Source organism: Maylandia zebra, linkage group LG23, assembly GCF_041146795.1.
Source record: "Maylandia zebra isolate NMK-2024a linkage group LG23, Mzebra_GT3a, whole genome shotgun sequence".
In the NCBI taxonomy this organism is placed as follows: Eukaryota; Metazoa; Chordata; class Actinopteri; order Cichliformes; family Cichlidae; genus Maylandia; species Maylandia zebra.
In genome coordinates this window covers 1,400,466-1,420,057 of record NC_135188.1, presented here as the reverse complement: position 1 = coordinate 1,420,057, position 19,592 = coordinate 1,400,466, and the positions used below count along the sequence as shown (strand labels likewise).

Below are 19,592 nucleotides of genomic sequence, written 5' to 3'. Positions count from 1 at the left end.
TTCTGTTTGGGTGGGACTTTCTGCGGCGTGTGTGTGAGAGAGGGCGGGTTTAAATCTGCCACGCTGCAGTTCCGAGGCCTTCATCAGGCTGTGGACGATGCTTTTGATGCCCGTCTCTCTGAGCAAAAGGGGGCTTCTGATTGGAGAGGCTGCGTGTGTGTTTTTATGTGTGTGAGCATAAATTTGTCACCTCGGGCAACCTATCAACCCCTTCCATGCCAACCCAACCTTGAGCAACCCCCTCCTTGAGCCTGGCTCCGTGCCGACTGGGAATTCATGTCTGTTTTATTAATGAGACTCAGAGGAAATGGCAATTACATGAAATAAAATCTCAGTGCATGAGATAAAAGAAGGAGCTTGGGAGTGTTTTTAGTTGGTAGAGGAAGAGAAAGGCATCTTTTTGTACCACACGAATCCAAAAATGCCCGGCTTGCCTGGAATGTCCGCTGGCTCGACTCCGCTCTGCCCACGGTCTTTGCTCATCGGCTACGATCGGCGGATGAAGCCATTGTGTGTTTTTTCCTGTGAATGAAATTGTCCCCGTGTTGACTTTGTGATGTGACTGCATACCGCTCCTCTGCCAACGCACACACTTCACATGGTCCTCCCACCTTTGTCTTCAAAGCGGAGGAGAAAAATCTATAAAATACTTCTATTGATTTATTTTTTTTTAGAGAGGCACGCAAATATTTTGTTAATATCCCATTTTATACAGAACCTTTGCTTGAAATCGTATTTTTTGAAGGAGAAAAGCTGAAAAACATCAATGAAAGTTTTTGCACTTTTCTCAGTTTTGCTGTTTTGTGCAGTTAAACCACTGAAGAAGCTCAGAGGACCCGTCACTCTGCTGCACGTGCCAGCAGCATGAGTGCCGTATAAAGACAGCTTTGCAGAAGCCAAACTCTTAAATATCTGCAACAGCTCGCTGACGTGTCCAGGGTGAACCCTGCGTCGCGCCTCGTCAGAAGATCGGCTAGAGTTAAGGTTTTGCTCCAGGGCCTCTGCAGCTCTGGACAAATGTCTTTTTTAGAGAGCACTAAGATCCTCCAGCCAACTGCTCCTAATGCAACCAAGGTCTCGTTTAAAAACCAGAGGTGACCGTGCATTTGCCATTGCGCCCTTAGACTCTGGAATAATCTCCCAGTTGACATCAGGACATCGGAATCAATTCAATCGTTCAAATCCCGTTTAAAAACACACTAGTTTAACTTAGCTTTTTTCAAATTAGTGTGACGTTCATTCGTCCTGCAGCACGCCGTGTTAATGCAGTTTTAAGTATAATTGTACTATTTGTTCTTTGTTCTGCCCGCACTGCGGTTTCATGTGAAGCACTTTGATGTACACTAGCCTTTTAAATGTGCTACATAATAAACTTTGACTTTTTATTTATAGATCATCAGTTAGATAAATGCAGAGGAATAAAAAGTGTAACATTTTCCTGCCATATGGAGCCAAGTAGAAGCACAAGCAGGAAATGGAAATACTTGAGTATGTATACAGCACCCCAAAGTTGTACTTGCAGTAAGTGCAGCACTTAGTACCATTTAGTCTGGACCAACCCACAATCAGGGGTCGTTATCGTCATGACGACTTGAAATTTGAATCTGCAGGCAAATAGCAGTAAAACGCAAGATGCTTGTTTGGTGGAGCTCGAGCCTGAGTGCAAGGAAGCAAATATATGAAGCCCATCAAAGACCTGAAAGCTTTGATGGGCTGTGTCCTCCTCCTCTCGTTCCCCTGCAGTTTACTGGGTAATTACTGCATTGTGTAAACAGCTATTTCTGTAGCAAGTCTGGATGCTTCCATCACAATGCTCACGTCTCCCTCTCTCTCTCCTTCACAGCCACAGCTCCTCGCTGCACTCAGAAATTAATCTGGTGGAGAGAAAGTGAGAGAGGGAGGGTCAAAGGTTGCAGAAGTCTACAGGAACAGGCGCAGAGTGAAATGTTCATACATGTGAATGCAGTTTTTCCAATGTCACGCATGCATAAGTTCAGCTGCACAGCATGTGTGTTTGTCACTGAGATCTTAATTAAAGGTGCCAAACAACACTGCACGCATAGGTGTTTACTTTTTATTGTTCTTTCCATTTATAGAAGCGTTGGAGGACAAAGCTGATTACAGGCTTCCTGAACGTCATGGCAGAACACCTGTATTGGATTTCATTAAAGTCTACCTAAAAATGCAATTAAATCAAAGCTTTCACAAAGCTGCAGACTGGAGGTAATAAAAGCTTAAATGTAGGAGTAAATAACAAGCCGTTACCAATAACAGCGATAGTGATACTTTTAACTCACAACAATAATGATCACTGTGATTTCGAAGTACACACAAACAGCTGTAGATGTTGTTCATAGTGCATGTTTCAGGTGGAAACACCGACTTACGACATGAATTTGTTCCCGAGGGTCTTTTGTAAGTCGAAGCACCCATCGCGCCTTTTGAGTGAAGCGATGCTGTACGATAGATTGACAGACCACGTGACTTTCGTGCATTGCATGCCGGGTACTAGTGGCAAAACAATGAAAGCAATGCATCAAACGCAAGTATTTGCAGCGCCGCAAAACATTCATTCTTGGTTCCAATACCTTCTTGCTTTTTCTTTGCCCCCCAAAAAGGTTCTGTACAAAACGAAGGAAACAATGCCGGTCCGTACAAAGACGGACTTGATGAAAAGTCAAAGAAAAGATACGAGGAAAAAAATCAAAGGAGTGAAAGGGTCAGACCCTTACGAGCACAGAGTGGACAGAGTGCCCAACTTTCACCACGCTCAGATTTATAATCATACGGTTCTTGGAGTGAGTGCATACACTCATGAAGTTTAGTAACTTCAGGTCACTGCAACAAGCCCAGGTACAGTTTACCGACGGATGGGTGCAGGACCTTGAAATGCACCGTGTAGAAAGTAAAGACCATCGTACTTATCATAAGTTTACCAGTCTCACAAATCGTCGTCATAAATACACATTCCTTAACCGTTTATTAATAGGACCTTTGAGCTCAACGGTAATTAATTAGTGGAAATAATTTCTGGTACCCATCACAGAAATGTAGCAGTGACAACAATATTGTATGCTGTAATCGTACTGGACAATTAGTGATACAAAAAACCTGTTTTATCCTGTGAATAAAAGTATATGTTTTTGTCAATGTACCATAATAACAGAAGCGAAACGCAATATTGTGTCAGGACAATTCACTATTTATGCACAATAAATAAAGGAGCATAGCGCGACAATTTCTGTTCAGCGCCAGACTTGCTTGTAACCTATATCACCAATTATGTTAAGAAAAATGACGCATTAACTACAACAGCAGACTGACCTTCGTGTAAATGCTTGGAGCAGACTAACCTGTGAGCTGGAGTGTTCTGGGACGTTATATTTGATCTTTGAATGGCTGCAATCCAGTCGCCTCTTTGTTACTTCGGAAACATGGCTCGAACAATTTCTCTTCAGCGACGTAATCCGATAACAACCGATCTCTTTACCCGTCGGCTTCCCGTGGCTGTCATGCGACCGGCTATTGCAGTTAATAATACAACAGCTTCTTGACATTTTTGTGTTTCTTTTTATCGCTGTGTGACTGATTTCGATTGAAAGCCTGCGTGCGCTAGTACCGCTTGCCACGAGTTCCCAGAATTCTTTGCGGTTTTACCCCTGAATGACGTCACATTTTCTAATTGTTGTCTAATTGGCTAATTGTTAACTAGAACAACAATAAATCGTTCAAGTGGAACAGCGAAGCGCAAGTACGGAAGCCAAGGGGTTGTCACATGATTGTAGGGCATTGTAGGCTCAGCCAATCAGAGTTCAGCCTTCCTAACTTGAATTTATCGTGAAATGGGGTCTTCGTAATTCCACTGTACATGTTTTTATTCCCCATTTCATATTGGTACCAATATCGGTACTGGTATCAGACCACCTCTAGTTTTAAGACTAAATTCCACCTCGTTAAATCAAATGTCCTGTTTTTTAATGTATATTTACTTTAAATTCCAAACACACAACACTCTGCATATGGCTCAGTCTGCTGCCAGCACACATTTAACTCAGGAGATTCAGTTCTGCCTTGCTTGGTGCTAGCCGACCTGTCAGCTCCTCAGAGCCCCTCACACACACACACACACACACACACACACACACACACACACACACACACACACACACAGAAAGCAGAGACGAGACAACCCCTGCATTCGCTCCAGTGGTTAGACTGTCTGACTGGCTGTCTAACTGTCTCACACTCTGTTTACTCCTCATTTGCTTACCCAGCCAGCTCTGAAGCCGTGGAGCGGCTGCCAGCAGAGATGCCCGCAGCTATGGAGGGGGGAGGGGGGGATAACAGGGGGGAGACAGAAGGACAAATTTGACACCAGTAGCAGAGACGGCACAGAGACGGGGGACGGCATTGTTTGGTAATTGTATACTCTTACAGGCTGGACAGGCTTGTGGTCATTTTCTCAGTAGTAAAACGAGGTAGACGGTGAGGCGGGGCATCGGTTGATGAAGATTGATTTGTGCCTGTGCAACCAGGGAGACTTATGTAAGAGTGAAGGAGGGACGTTTCCTCCCTTCTGCAGTTCGACTCGCCTGCTGATTTTTTCAGTCCTGACAAACTTACACATGCAGACATGCAGTCTGCAAACTCCCCTGTGCGTCTGCACTTGGACCACATATTTGTAACTTTTCTTATAAACGATTGCAAGTTTTTGTATGCAAGACCTGTCAAAAGCTTTCGACACTGTGGATCACGCCATTTTAAAGCATAGGCTTCTTTCTTTGGGGCTGTCTAGACATGTTGTCTCCTGGTTTACTAATTATTTGAGTGACAGGACTCAATGCATTAAATGTGAAAATCTGTGCTCAGAACTTTTGAATATTCACACTGGGGTGCCACAGGGTTCAATTTTAGGACCTCTGCTGTTCATCATGTATATAAATGACTTGGGACAAAATGTGTCCAATGCTAGTATGCATTTTTATGCTGATGACACAGTTATTTATTCCTTTGGCTCAAACTTTGAAAAGGCAATAGAATCGTTGCAGAAAGCTTTTGACGTGGTTCAGCACACACTTCTGGAGCTGAAATTGGTTCTCAATGCTGAAAAGACAAAGCTAATGTTGTTCTCAAACATGAAGAGATTTCCTCAAACTGTCCCCTTGGTGTCCACTCTTGAGGGAAACCTCATAGAAGTGGTGCATACGTATAAATATCTTGGCTTTTTAATTGATGATTCTCTGACCTTTAAACCTCACATAGACAATCTTGTGAAAAAACTCAAACTAAAATTGGGATTCTTCTTTCGAAACAAATTTTGCTTTTCTTTTGAGACAAAAAAGCGTCTTGTAAATGCTACATTTTTATCTGTTTTAGATTATGGTGATCTGCTGTACATGAATGCTTCCGCCCAGTGTCTTCATAAGATTGACTCAGTTTATCATGCCTCCTTACGGTTTATTACAAACTGTAGGGCCTTGACCCATTGTTGTGATCTGTACGCTCGAGTGGGATGGCCTTCGTTGTCCTCCAGGAGGTTTGCTCACTGGTGCATCTTTATTTATAAGGCCCTGCTTGGACAAATGCCCACCTACATTTGCGATCTGCTCACACGGAGAAGTACTGTTTCTTACAGCCTGCGTTCAAGCGATCTTTTATTGCTCAATGTTCCATTTGCCAGAACTGAACTGGGAAAGAGGGCTTTTACTTATGCTGCCCCTTTCACATGGAACATGATGCAAAAAGACTGGAAGATAGCAGATCTTATTTCATTAAATGCTTTTAAGTCCAGATTGAGAGAGCCAGAGAAAAATGTTTTTAAAATGTAATTGTTATTTATAATATGTATGTAACTTTGTAATTTCAACGTGTTGTCGCCTCTTGGCCAGGACTCCCTTGCAAAAGAGGTTTTTAATCTCAATGGGACTTTTCCTGGTTAAATAAAGGTTAATAATAATAATAAAAAGTTGGGGGATCATGTTAAATGTTATTTGACAGGACAGAGCGGACAGTAGACTGGAAAACAGGGAGAGAGTGAGAGGAAATGACATCAAACCCAGGCCACCTAAACCAGGTGAGCTATAATGGAGCCGTTCACGTTAATATCTCGAGATCATAGGAAGCCTTGAAGCATCTTAAGATGAAGATTTAAGCACTTGAACAATCTTGATGCAGACCGATAGCCTTGATTTATTCCCCTCTGTAGCGTTTAAAATTCAGAATTAAAGCCCCTTTACTCTCGGCTCAGATCTGAGCTGCCCAGAAGGCCTTTATTGATCCATCGATCGGGCTTCCTCCTGCCGACGCGTCATCAAGGCGTCTCCTTTTGTTCCTGTCCAAAGCAGGCGCGGCCCCCAGCTGAGGGGGTCTCAGGCCAGCGCACGCATGCCAATATTTGGGTGAGTGAGGCAGAGTGCAACGTCTCTGTCCGTTCCACCTCACTGCTCCTTTTCTTATGGGTTCACAACAACCCCCCGCTTCACACACAAACACACGACCACAGACACACATGAGGATGAAGCATAAATGCATATGTGCACAAAAACCACACACACATAAACAGAGACTCCACATATCCTCCAATCCAGTCATGACAGCTCATCCAACCTTCCATCCCCCTTTCCCAGTGTGTGTGTGTGTCTCTGTCTGAGGTTCTTTTGTGTCCAGCGGACTTTGAAACGTCTATTTATTCGCCGTGGTTTAATTGTGTTGCCGGCAAGTTCTGTTAGCATCACAATAGGAGCCACTGACCGACCGGCTCATGGTGCCAGGCCTCCTTTCAGAGAGGCCGTTTCATTTTTAATGCGCCTTTGCATTGTTTCCAAAAATTCATAAATTAACCTTTTGATGAATCTCTTACCCACAGTGGCACAAACGTGTGCACATGCTTGACTGGACACGGCCCGTTACAGCCACGATGCAACGGCTGCAGAGGCACATTTTTCTTTGCTTACATCCAATTAACAGCACTCAGTGCACTGCTGAGCAGTAACAGCACACTTTGAAGTTTCTTCGTCTGTCTTTGGAATATTTTAACGACGCTGTTGCATTATGTCACTCGCGTTAGGCAAAGACTGAACATGTTGGTGTACAGAGAGTCTTTTGGATTTTTTTTATCAACCTTTTAGACATTTAGAACTATGCAGACAAGAAGTCAATGCTAAGAAAATAAAAACCTTCAGACGATCTGTTTTCCCAGCTCCCTCTTTGTGTCTGACACTCTCAGGCAAACACAGGCGCACTCACTGATGTCTTCATCCATCTGTCGTTCTCAAGCATTGTCAGGGTAGCTCATTTCATCTCCACTGAGGCCGAGGCGAGGAGAAAACAGAAAGAAAAACAGAAGGGGATGAAAATAGTGACGGTCTAAACTGAGAGTCAGTGTGTTATTCTGCAGCCAGAGGACAGAGAGTGAGAGCTGGGGAGGAAGCTTGGACGAGCTGGACTGTGATCTGAGATTTTCCACTTTTTTCTCTAACTTTGTGTTTGTGAGATCAGGAGTCTGATGCCATCGAACTGTGACAACTACAGTCTCTGTGTCCAAAAAGCCAAAACGAAAACACTGTCCCTGTTTGAATGCTTGATTCACGAGTGCAGGTTATCCAATAATCCATCCATCCATTCGCTTCCGCTTATCCTTTTTCAAGGTCGCGGGGGGCGCTGGAGCCTATCCCAGCTGTCATAGGGCGAGAGGCGGGGTACACCGCGGACAGGTCGCCAGTCTGTCGCAGGGCCATCCAATAATGCAATTGCAATGTTTTTGTTTTAATGACAGGTGTGTGTGTGTGTGTGTGTGTGTGTGTGTGTGTGTGAGAAACATGTATTTTCTGTTCTGATCTAGTTGATCTATGTCTAACTTAAAATCTGTCATTGTGCAGTAATTCCTTTTTTAAAAAGTACATATATCAGGGTGGGGCGATCGTGGCTCAAGAGTTGGGAGTTCGCCTTGTAATCGGAAGGTTGCCGGTTCGAGCCCCGGCTCCGACAGTCTCGGTCGTTGTGTCCTTGGGCAAGACGCTTCACCCGTTGCCTACTGGTGGTGGTCAGAGGGCCCGGTGGCGCCAGTGTCCGGCAGCCTCGCCTCTGTCAGTGCGCCCCAGGGTGGCTGTGGCTACAATGTAGCTGCCATCACCAGTGTGTGAATGTGTGGATGACTGGATGTGTAAAGCGCTTTGGGGTCCTTAGGGACTAGAAAAGCGCTATACAAATACAGGCCATATATCAGGGTGTGTGGTGGAGCTATTTTACAGAGTTAACAGTCAAGTCTATCGTTCCTGTGACAGTTTTCTAAATGTCCTCTTTAAACTTTGTTATCTTTTAAAGCACAAGTCAAAGCCCTGCTGCCCGACTGTTTAAACACCTCAGAAGTGGAAATCCTGCAGGTTTGTTACAAACCTCGAGCTGCAGGCAGCACTCACAGGCTCCGCCCTCACATTGAGCGTGGGTACATTCCTCTCTGGTGGTTCTCCTCCCTCTTCTACGCAAACGTGCCAGCCCCACTTCCTCCCACCCAACGCCCCGACTGCACTGTTTGTCACAGGAGGAGCATCTCCTGACTGCTGGTGAGAATCATCAGGGTATATTTTAAAGATCTGAGCGTTCTGATGGTGATTTTAGAAGGGTTTTCTTCTCTGCTTCACATACCATGTGATCCTGACGCGTGATATTGTCAAAGAGATCAAACATGAGCAGTTAATCTGAGCGACTCCTCGGTGCACAGAGAGCAGGAAGCAGTTGCTGGTAAAATACCAAAAGCGCTCCGAACCTGCATTTGGAAACTATCTGAAGCACCTGTGTGATCGTACAGCTGCTGAACTCCACAGAGGACGAGCACGAGTCCAACAAGATGACATTTATTGAAAAGTAACAAACTATAGAACAAGTAGTAACAGACTGTTTCAGTAATAGCTTAATATATCAGTATATCTGGAGTATACTGCCATACATCGGAGACTTGCACAGAGAGCAAATTAACATATTTTTGACGATTTGCTACAAAAAGGCTTCGATTACTCACACTACCCGACCGGGTTAAGACAAAAGATACAAAATTAAGACAATTAAGAGAGTTGTGCAAATTTAAAGCCTTCTACAAATGAATTACGAGGCAAATGTACAAAACTATACACACCAAAGACTTCTGTAGACACGGAAAGAAAAAATCACTATTGCAGCTACAAGGCTATCACACTAAGTTTTGTTATTTAAATCCATAACAACACTAAAGTTAGATATTCAGGTTTTGGCAACATTTCTGTTTCAGATATGACCGACGCTTTTAAGCACAATCAGACATTTTCCACTTGGCAAAACGACATAAAGAAGAGTTTGTATCACAAAAAAAAAAGTACATTCACTAGAATGAAATCTGTTTTCAGACGAGCGATAACAAAAGATGTAACCCTTCCTTCAGCAAGTACACATGACCCTGAGACAGATAAGAACAGACAGAAATCATCATCTGAAAGCCGACACAGACGAGTGTCTCCTTCAAGTCGTGATGGGCCACGTTCCCTCTTTTTTCTTCCTTTTTTTGCGAGCTTGTATTTTCAGTTAGGAAGAGGATACAAATTTAGCTCAGCAAGATTGAGGGAAGCCCAAGTCCAACTTCTAAAAACACAGACAGGAAGATCGTTTCTGTTCACAAAATCATACACTTCCCCAAACGTCTCCTCTCCCTCTGCACATGCTGCAAAGGTCTAATTCAGTCTGAATAAATTACACCTGAGTAAACAGTGTCAGGAGTGGGCGGGGACAAAGAGGGACATCTCAACTTCCTTCTTCGCGGTGAAACAAGCTAAAGTGTCAGTTAGAGCGGTGATGCACTGGTGAGAGGATGCACGTCTCCGGACGAGCAGTGCAGGGCTGACAGAGCAACAGCAGCTACAGAGAGAGAGACGTGCTCACAAGGCCCTGCTGGACACGCACCAGCGAGTCCACTTCAGACGGGGGGACAACACGGCAAAGTTACACAAGAAGCACGAGTAAACACATCGGGTAAAAAAACAAAAGTCTCTGTGCTGTTTCCAGGCCTTCGCTCATGTGCAGTTGGAGATAATGTGAATCAGTCTGGATGGAGAAACGACGGGAACACGCAAAACCCCCTCCTCTTCCTCTTCCTCCTCCTCGGAGCCGCCGAGGGGGGGCACATTCCTGCATACCAGACTCTGAGGCTCATCTGAGGGAAAAAGACAGAGAGGGATTAATGTGCTGGTCCCGTGAACTCTGCTGTACAAGGACCCTGTATGAGAACGCCGGGCACATGACCAGAGGGCCTGGACGTTCTCAGGGAGAGGAAGGCAGAGACCTCCAGGCTACACAGCAGCTTATCACTGTGCTGTTTTATCAGGCTTTGGCCACAGAGCATTAATAACACCTCTGAACGCAGCAACATTTAACCATTTATGTGGCTTAGTGATGAATGTCTGAGGGTGCAGAAGTTGGGACCTGTGAGTGAAAATAAGCTTCAGTGAACTCAGATAAAAAGCACATATTCCAAAAACCATCTGCTTTATCCTGATAGGAGGCTTTATGCTGCAATTCCTGCATCTGCAAGCTGCATTTTTTAAAAATACAAACACTGTAATGAATTCTTTGGAATCTCATATTCCTCTGCAACCTCACTGTCTAATTTTCCTCTCGTGGCGGTATGAGGAAGTCGTCCTCTGGATGTTTGGGACGCTGGACAGAAACCTGAACCTGGTGGTTTGCATACTGCACATTTGCAGAGATACTAATAACCCGCCTGCAGCGTGAGGCAGCGAGTTCGTACTCGGGCTCTGCTGGGGGTTTGTTTGAATAACCTAAAGACTCTAATTTCCACGGCTGACAAAGCCCGATGATACTTCAGAAGCCTTCACTGATCCACGCACATCTGTGACGGTTGTGAATACTTTGCCTGAAGCGTAACAGTCAGACACAGTTGGAGAATATTTGTTTGCACGTTTAAACTCTTGATTGCTGTGATAGGCTGGAGCTGTTCAGGCGTGCTGATTCTACCACTGCAGCAGACGTGCCGGTGACATTTCCAAATCTCTATAAAAGCTTCCTTTGAAAAGGAGCTTTATTGTTATGCTGCGTTCCACCTCCTGATATTTATTCTTGAACTCTGTCAGAGGAGTTTTGCCTTGTGAAATGAGTCGTCTGTGATTGGCTGCTTTTCACAAGCGGAAGATGTTAAAACAGCAGGTGGGTGGAGCTCCAAGCGTGGAAGAGAAAGCCGTCCGTCGAGCATTTGAACAGCCTGAAGCTTGCAGTGATTACTGGCACACACACTGTATATACACAAACCTTGGCTTTGTTAAATTGTAACCCCTATTTTATCTTTTTTTGGCTTTATTGCAAATAATCATATCATTCCAATTATACCTGTTCATGGTTCAGTAAGACTCTACAGCTAGGCTCCTCAGCTAGCTTAGCTCATCCTGCCTTGAAAAGCAAGAACAGCAGCACTCATTGCATCGCATGCAGCTTTAGGCCTCTGCTTTCTCTGTCAGTGCACATGTGCATGGCTCACCGGCAGCACCGGTTGCTGTGCAGATGATGAAACCCAAACACGCCGCCACTTTGCTCAGACCGTGACAGCTCTGTTTATCAAAGCTTCATAAGAACTGCGGCATCAGGCCGTCACGTCCAGGGTACGACGAGCTGAACCGCAGCCCAGACAGTGAAGAACATTCACCAAGTGCTTAAAGACACCAAAGCAACAAAGAGGTAATGTACTGCCGTGGTTAGTTCATCCACTGAGAGATAATATCCTCGTCTCACATGACCAAACTTTAGCTCACTGTCACCTTGGATGAACTCCAGACCGTCACTTCCTTGTTACCTGTCACATCAAGGTCAGTTTTGCGCAACACCGTGCTGCATCGTTTACAGCGTTCACCTTTCGCCCACATTTCAAAGTACGGCTCTTCATTAGACACAGCTGTAACCCAGGAATTATCCAGGTGCGCTGTGTGCGTCCAATCAGGAGCAACTGCTGCGTGCCTCTGCAGACCAAACAGATGGGCTGGGACTAAATGCTGCTCTGCTTGGATCTGCCAGGTTCGCCTCATGTTTTCACAAAAGCTTGTCTCATGAAATTACACAACGTCCAGTTTGAGACACCTGGAGAGGAGCGGCTCACAGAATGACACCTGGCATGTTGCAAAAGCTGCATTTAACTAAAACCCACATCTGCATCTTCTAGAAGCCCAACGAACCAAAGCCAGTCCTTTCTTTAGCCCAGTCCTTTCTTTAGCTGTCCCCTGTGTGCAACAAGGTCTGTGCCATGTTTACTAATGACCACCTGAAACTGCAGCGTATTGACCGATGCATGAATCGCAGTCACTTCATTTACATGAGTTTGCATTGTTTTCAGGGATGCGTGAAGGACTCTGGGAATGAGCTCCGGCTTACAGGCATCTTGGTACGGCTCTAAAGCATAATGAGGCGCGCCTGATGAATCGCTGCAGAAACAAAGAGCATCTCTGTGACTGGACGAGCCTCACTTTCAGCACCACTTCAGCAAATATTACGCAATTTGGATTAATTACCAGGCAGACACACTGTTTCCTTCCCCAGCTGGCTCTCTGAGGGGGGCCGCTGTAACTGTATGACAGCTCGTCTCTTTTTAAGGGTCTAATCGAATTAGTCTGGGTGATTATTCAGCCATTTTAAGCATCGTCTTCCCTTTTCTCCTTTTGTTAGTCCCAGCGTGGAGAAAAGACCAATAAAAACACCATTAGGTTTATGCAAATTTCAGCATTTGTGCTGAGGGCTGTAATGTGGCAGATTGATTACTCGAGGGACCCGAGACCAAGTGTGCGTGCACGTGCTAACTCTGACTGTACGTGCACGTGTGCGTGAGCTGGGGGGGCGGGCCTTGTTGTACACAGATGCCACAATAAAAGCTTCATTCAGCCCGTGCTCCTGGTGGCCCTCACAGCAAGGCATTAATAAAACATTAGTATTGAGTGACTGAGGCCTCTGCTGTCCTCCTCCCCGATCCCACCGTGACCTTTCCATTTCACAGCAGCTGTTTGGGGATGAAGAGAAACCACCAAGGAGTCCCTCGGTGACCTCTGACCTCTCCAGGTGTACCCTATCACAGAGAGCCATGCCCACCTCACAAGACCGTCGGTTAAAGCCGTTAAAAAGCTGAATTGTGGGGGGGGGGCAAAGGCTCAGGCAACATAACAGGCATTTCAAGGCTATTACAGTTCAGTGGTGAGAGAGCGGGATCCAGTTACGTGTTGTCTGCCTGTAGTCTGGCACCAACGACGGACCAGGCTGTCCCCCCGGATGCCATCCAGCTTATCATTTCCCAAAAGACGCACTAAATAAACGAGTCTAAACAAAATTACACGCGTTTAGTTCTGCGTGTTTTAAACCCGTCTGTGAACGTCACAGGCTCTTACTCCCATTCCCAGAACAAACACGAGCCTTTACAAACACTCTTCCCCCATCCACAGTGGGTTCTGGCTTGGCCTTGAAGTCTGCGGTTAGTCACATCTGGTGGAAATGCACAGGGCAACAAACTGCAGTAGGTGGTGACAAAAAAGAAAAAGAAAGACACAGCACGGCTGGTAATCCCATACAGGCCACGCAAACCACAAGGCGACATTAACAAATCTTTACTAATGGGAAAGCAAGCCACACCTTCATTCCTCCCAAATTAGAGTGAGGACGGCTGGTTTTTACTAGGAAGGGCAATGCCAGCAATGTGTAAAGTCTCACCAGACTGCTGGGAGGAAACAAACACACACACTTGCAGAAACACAGTATTCTTCTCTCTAACCCCGGCTGAAAGTTGAAAACTTTGGAGCAACGTATTTTTAGGCAGGCGTTAGACTCGGCTGCCAAGCGCTGGAAAATATAGCTTTGCTTCTCCTGGTCTTACTTGCTTATCTCCTCCTCTCCTTCAGTTTGTGCATACGTTTGTGTTTGCCCCCTCCTCCTTTCTTGGGTGTGTGAGAGAGAAAGTCAACAAGGGTCTGGGGAAGGAGTGTGTTTAACAAGCTGGAAATCTGAGCTTTCTCCATCTGTGCAGTAATTAAACATAAAGGCAGTCAGCAGCAGGACGGCAGCTACTGTAACTGCGAGGTTCATAAAGACGCGGTTCCTTGATCTTTCACAGGCAGCCTGTCTGTCTCCATCCCAGCCCAGAAACCTTGGCTACCATGGATACAGTGGCCCATACCAGCAGCCCCATAATGCTAAGCCCCCAGCCCCATCATCTCCAGCTGTTTACTGTCGCTCGCCTCTGCTTTACTCTACTTTCAAACTCTCTGGCAGAATAAAAAGAGGGGGTGCCTTTACTGTTGCTTTTGCACTGTGGGGGAGGAGGATTTACCCAGGATGCACCTGGGTCTGTCAAACAGAAAATAACAAAATATGCACAGAATTTTAACTTGAGCTGTATCCACTCTGGCTATTTTCTAGCCAAACATTCGTCAAGCACATATAAGAACAGCTCACATTTACCGCTGCATTTATGATTATCTGATCGAGTCCGTCTAGTTTCAGTCAACTTGGTTCTTAATCACGATCTCTCAGTCTCATGGTGCACAGCATATGAAGCTGGAGGAGACCAAGCAGTAAACCCCCAGGCTGGAAAGTAAAACCAGCGCAAAGCAACAAAACCTGAAGTTTCTCAAGAGGCCACTTGAGTCTGGCCCCAAAAGCGAGTCAGTCCACTTATGCCTGGATTATACTTTGGTTATGGAGGTTATGGACAACTGGAGACCCGAAGGCCAAGCAGTCACTCCTGCTTCTCTGAAGTCGGCTTGTTTTCTTGTTTTGACGTACTCAGTGCAGCCATCAAAAATACAGATCCTCATGTCACTGCTTAGGCTTCAGACTCCCACATTAAAACAGCCAGGAGTGAAAACATTTGCTCTCTACAGACAATTTCAATTTCCATCACAACAGCTATTTTTTCCAAAACACGGGATGGCAACTGCCAGACGACTGAAACTGAAACGTTGTAGTCGACATTTACAAAGAAACGGCTGATGTCATATTAGCCGTGTCCATTTTTTGTTTACAGTCTCTGTAGAAAGCAATTAAGTTAGCATGAAGAGCAGAAGTTAGTTGGACCTCTTCTAACTTTAGTTACTTTTGCAGAGTGACATGCAAACACTCTTGTTAGCTTTAGACAGAGCAGATAGAGCCAGGCTAGCTCTTTCTACTCTCTGTGCTAAGCTAAACTACACGACCGCTGGCTGCAGTGTCGTAAAACCCCTCCTTGTTTTTTCCTTTACAGTTTTATTACTGTAATAAAGATAAAACCCTTTCATTTCAAATTCAATAACTACTGCAGCACTCAGCTGTTTTCTACGGATCGCACCAGAACTGAAATAAGGTCACAGCACGGGCCTCGTGAAATTTCAAACCACCGGGAACGTGTGAAAAATAAATAAATAAAGCTGCTCACTGCGCTTGTCATTGCACCGTGTAAAAGCAGAAAACGCCTCAGGAGTAAAGCATCAATTGATAGACTCGCATGAAACTGAAAACTGCCCCTGCCTTCCCTTCAGGCCAGTTGGCTCCTATTATTCTTGAGTTGTTGTAGTCAGTCATATTTTTATACCCTTTAGACTTTCTCTGTTCCTGAATTCCTGATGACTGGTTTGACTGTTTGTCACCGTGGGAAAAACTCGTCAGCACGTATGGAATTCATTTTTCTTTTTTCCTTTTTGAAATCCTTCAAAACCTGGGAGCAAGTCGAGGACTTGTTTGTTTCCCCGTCCTGTAAAATGTCCAAATCTTAAGTGTTGCTTCACACGAGCTAACAAACAGAATGTCTCTGATCTTATCTAAAGCACAGCGAACGTGACGCATCGACTTTTCAAACTGCCTTTGTTACAGGCACCCCGTTAGCAGCATTGGGCCTGCAGAGCTCCCTGCACCCTTTTGCCATTCACTACAAGCACAGACCTGATGCCTGCCTCTCCACCTCGCTCCCGTCAGTGTCAGAGGTCTTGTTGTGCAGCTCTCGCTCTGTAATTATCAGCACCACTGACATTCCTCCTGCTCTCTAAACCAAGACTCCTCCATGTTTACCCGACACCCAGCCGGCACAGCAGCTAGATAATGTGTAACCACTGTAACCATTAGCAACCCTGAAAACACAGAAGAGTCTTTAAACTGGACGGTTTAAAGAGGCATTCACCTGGACTGTGTAACAGTGTAACAGTAACAGTGTAACAGTAACAGTGTAACAGTAACAGTGTAACTAACAGTGTAACTGTGTAACTGTAACTGTGTAACAGTGTGCTTTATGCTAGCCAGGTCCCACACATGATCTGAAGATTTAAAGGGGAACTATGAATAGCACACATACAGTAATTGACATCTTGTTTGTTTGCGTCACTTTAAGAAGCTACAATTACTCACCGCAAAACCTCAGAGCGTCAGTGCATCTCTATGCTGAGAGGTACTTCCATGTGCTGACGAAGGCAGTGGGAATGAGCGAGTAGGGCACGCTGGTCACGCTGTCCCAGGAGTCTGACGCTGGATCGTAACAGTCTAGCGTCTTGCACCTCTGAGCCCCAAAGTACCCTCCGACCACATAAAGCCTGTTTCCCGACGCCACAGCGTGACAGCTGATCCGCTTGGCTGTCACGTCGCCAAACTTTGACCACTGATACGTCTCGCTGTTGAACCGATACGCCGAGCTGGCAGAGAATTCGGTGTCGCCGCCGATCACGACGACGTGGTTGCCGACCACGGCCGCTGCCGTGTATCGCCACAGCTGCGGACAAGCGGCCGGCACCGACCACCGGTTCTGGCAGGGGTCGAAGCACTGCACCTTGGGGTATTTGTCTCTGTTTACACTGGTGCCCCCAAAAGCGAAGAGTTTGTTTTTGGCGCCGACAACGGCAGCGTTGCTCACTCCTTCTCTGAGCGGGGCCACGAGGGTCCATTTATTGGTCTGAGGGTCGTACTGTTCCACCTGCTTGAGAGAGACAGATGGAGAGGCGGGGAAGGATCCGGCGAGGGAAGTGTGTCCTCCCACTACGTACAGCATGTGGTCGAGCTCCGCGGAACCGTGTCCGAACCTGGCTACCAGCATCGGCGCCGCTTTAGACCACTCGTCGTGTAATGTGTCGTAGACCCAGACATCTTTGGACGCTCCATTCTCAGATCCACGTCCTCCAGTAACATAGACCTGAGGGACAGAGAGAGAGCGTGTTTACATCGTCGAGGGGTCATAAAAGAAAAATGACACATTTAAGTCGATTCATTGCTTAAATACCTTGCAACCAATGGCGCAGGCGCTGCACTCTTTCCTGGGACTGGGGATGTCTGTTTTGGGGGTGATCTCCTTGGTCTTGTTATCAATCACGTAGACTTTATCACACATGAAAGTCTGACCTCCGAGCAGCAGCAGGGCCTGACTGACTTTTCTTGGACGTGCACAGAATCCGGTTACGATCCCATCGTTCTGGAGGATCCGCATCTTACACCGCACAGCGTCTTCGACGATTTCCCGGCACACCTTGTGGCACATCACCAGCTCCTCTGAAGCGACGTTCTTCAGCAGGTACGATTCAGGCAACAGCGCCAAGCGGACGCAGCGCAGCAGCTCGGGCAGCTCGCTGTGCCTACGCTCCATGTCCGCCTTGACCCAGTCGATAACGGCCTCGTACACCAGGCTCTCGTCCTCCACCTCCAGTTCCTCGCTAAGGATGAGCTCCTGAACTTTGTCCTTGGGGAGGCTTAGGAAGTCTTCTGTCCTAAAGAGAGTAGCAAAGTTCGCCAGGCACATCCTCCACGACAGCTCATACAGTCTCTGACACTGGTGGGCGTCGGACAGCAGCATCATCCCGAGACAGTTGGACTGGTGAAGGTTCTTTTCCAGAAACTCTGCCGCCGCGTCCCTGATGTCGTGAAACTGAAGCATGTCTCCAGCTTCCAGCAGTGACTCTGCATTTTCCTCATTGATGATGACCCGGGCTGAGTAAGCGTAGTCAAGCAGAAGCTCCAGCACTTCCGGGTGGAGAGAGTCGTGGAAGTTGACGTCACCGTCGTGACTCTCCCTGAGCCCGCCGCTAAACATGGCCTCGAAGTACCGGCTGCAGGAGGCCAAGACGGCGCGGTGGCAGGGGAAGGAACGGTTGCCGGCCTTCAGCAAGACATCTGTGAAGACTCTGCGTTTGCGTAGCAGGTTGAGCTGAGTCAACAGGCTGTCCGCGTGGGACGTCTTGTGGAAGAGTTGGATATTCATTGAGCCAGAACTAGAGCGAGACTTTCTGTTTTCGTGGTTGCTGACAGACATCTTGACTTGAACCTGGAACACAGAGACAAAAAAACATGGATAAGTTACTCTTACAGCTAATTCTATTTTGATTACAGTTGGCCAGATATAAATCTTTTGATGTGAGCACTCCTCCCATTTGATGATTAAACAAAAACTCTGCCGCCACCGATGAATGGGCTGTACATGAAATACTCTTATCAGTATGTCAGGCTGCAGCGGAAACGGACTTCAGACTGTGGAGAGATGAAAGGAGATCAGATAAGGCGCACTCCCACGTAAACCCAGTGTGTGTTAGTGCACCAGTGATTTACACAGTGCAAAAATCTATAAAGCATGCATCACTGTCAGAGCCGTGAGAACAACCGGCTCTTAGAATAACCTTCAACGATTAAGGTTAGGCTAGAAGCAACACCTGGGTGTTTCCACCCTCTTCCATTTCAGGGCTGTGAGTCACCTCCAAACTCGGCAAAGCCAATAAATTCCTGCCAGCTTGTTGTGTTTCTCAGCTGGCTCACATACAGGAGCTTTCAAGCCCACATAAGATGTGACACCTCAGAGCAGCTCCTCTAGGATAAAATTATGTAACCGCAGTGCAACAAGGGAGAAATAGAGGAGGGGGGGGGCATTTTCTGATCGTTTATATATGAAGCTTGAGTGGGAGTGACATTATATGGTTTGTTTAATATTCTAGGAAATATTTCAGCTACCCACTTGTCCTGGCACGGCGCGGCGGGCTAACAAAGAGCCCACATATAACTTGAAAACGACCAAATAAATATCTTCCGCTTTAAAGCGCCCATTGTTTCACAGCAGATAAATTTAAATCGGCCATTCAACCCAGCTGAAAGAGGGACGGTGGACTTCCGTGCAGGGGGGTGGGGGGGAAACAGCGTGTGTGCAGTAAATGTGAAACTCTGGTCAGCACTTCCAGCATGCGCTCAACTTTCCTCCCAAGTTAGCAGCTGCAAAGATCAAAGGAAACAGTGTTACAGCTCAGTAATAACGCGCGCGAGCGCTGTGGTACGGTTGGATCTTACCTCGGTGGTAAAGGCAGCGATCCCGACTCCTTTCTTTATCTCGGCTACAACTTCCACCCGTCGTCGGGTTTGTGTTTGAAGTTGTGGCACACTTCAGGCGAGTCCGCTTCCCGACTTTAAAGCTGTATCACACCCTAAACTCGCGGGAGACGGTTCAGCCATCTGTTTGTCTTCACACTCTTGGGTTTGTGCCCGAAACAAAACAATTTTTGGAAAGTTAGCCGCTCGCTGTTTTCTGTGGGTGAAGCCAAGCAGCGTGCCGGAGAGCGACGAGCTGAGCGCAGAGAGAAAGAGTCGAAGCAGCAGCG

General features: G+C 46.4%; 1 protein-coding gene across 1 annotated transcript; it reads right to left on the bottom strand.

Annotated features, from left to right (window-relative positions):
* Positions 1 to 8,836: 8,836 nt before the first annotated feature.
* On the bottom strand, positions 8,837 to 19,592 carry enc3 (ectodermal-neural cortex 3). Its single transcript, XM_004570188.2, has 4 exons — positions 19,285 to 19,592; positions 17,243 to 18,277; positions 16,381 to 17,155; positions 8,837 to 10,177 (listed from the first exon to the last, which is right to left on the bottom strand). Exons 2-3 carry the CDS (start codon positions 18,263 to 18,265, stop codon positions 16,409 to 16,411), a joined length of 1,770 nt encoding a protein of 589 aa, XP_004570245.1. The 5' UTR covers positions 18,266 to 18,277; positions 19,285 to 19,592; the 3' UTR covers positions 8,837 to 10,177; positions 16,381 to 16,408.

Bases quoted from the DNA above. Each gene is read 5' to 3' on its own strand.
- enc3 (XM_004570188.2), bottom strand. From the start codon at position 18,265: ATGTCTGTCAGCAACCACGAAAACAGAAAGTCTCGCTCTAGTTCTGGC. The intron at 17,156-17,242 runs GTATTTAAGCAA...TCTGTCCCTCAG, and splicing joins CCTGCGCCATTGGTTGCAAG to GTCTATGTTACTGGAGGACG.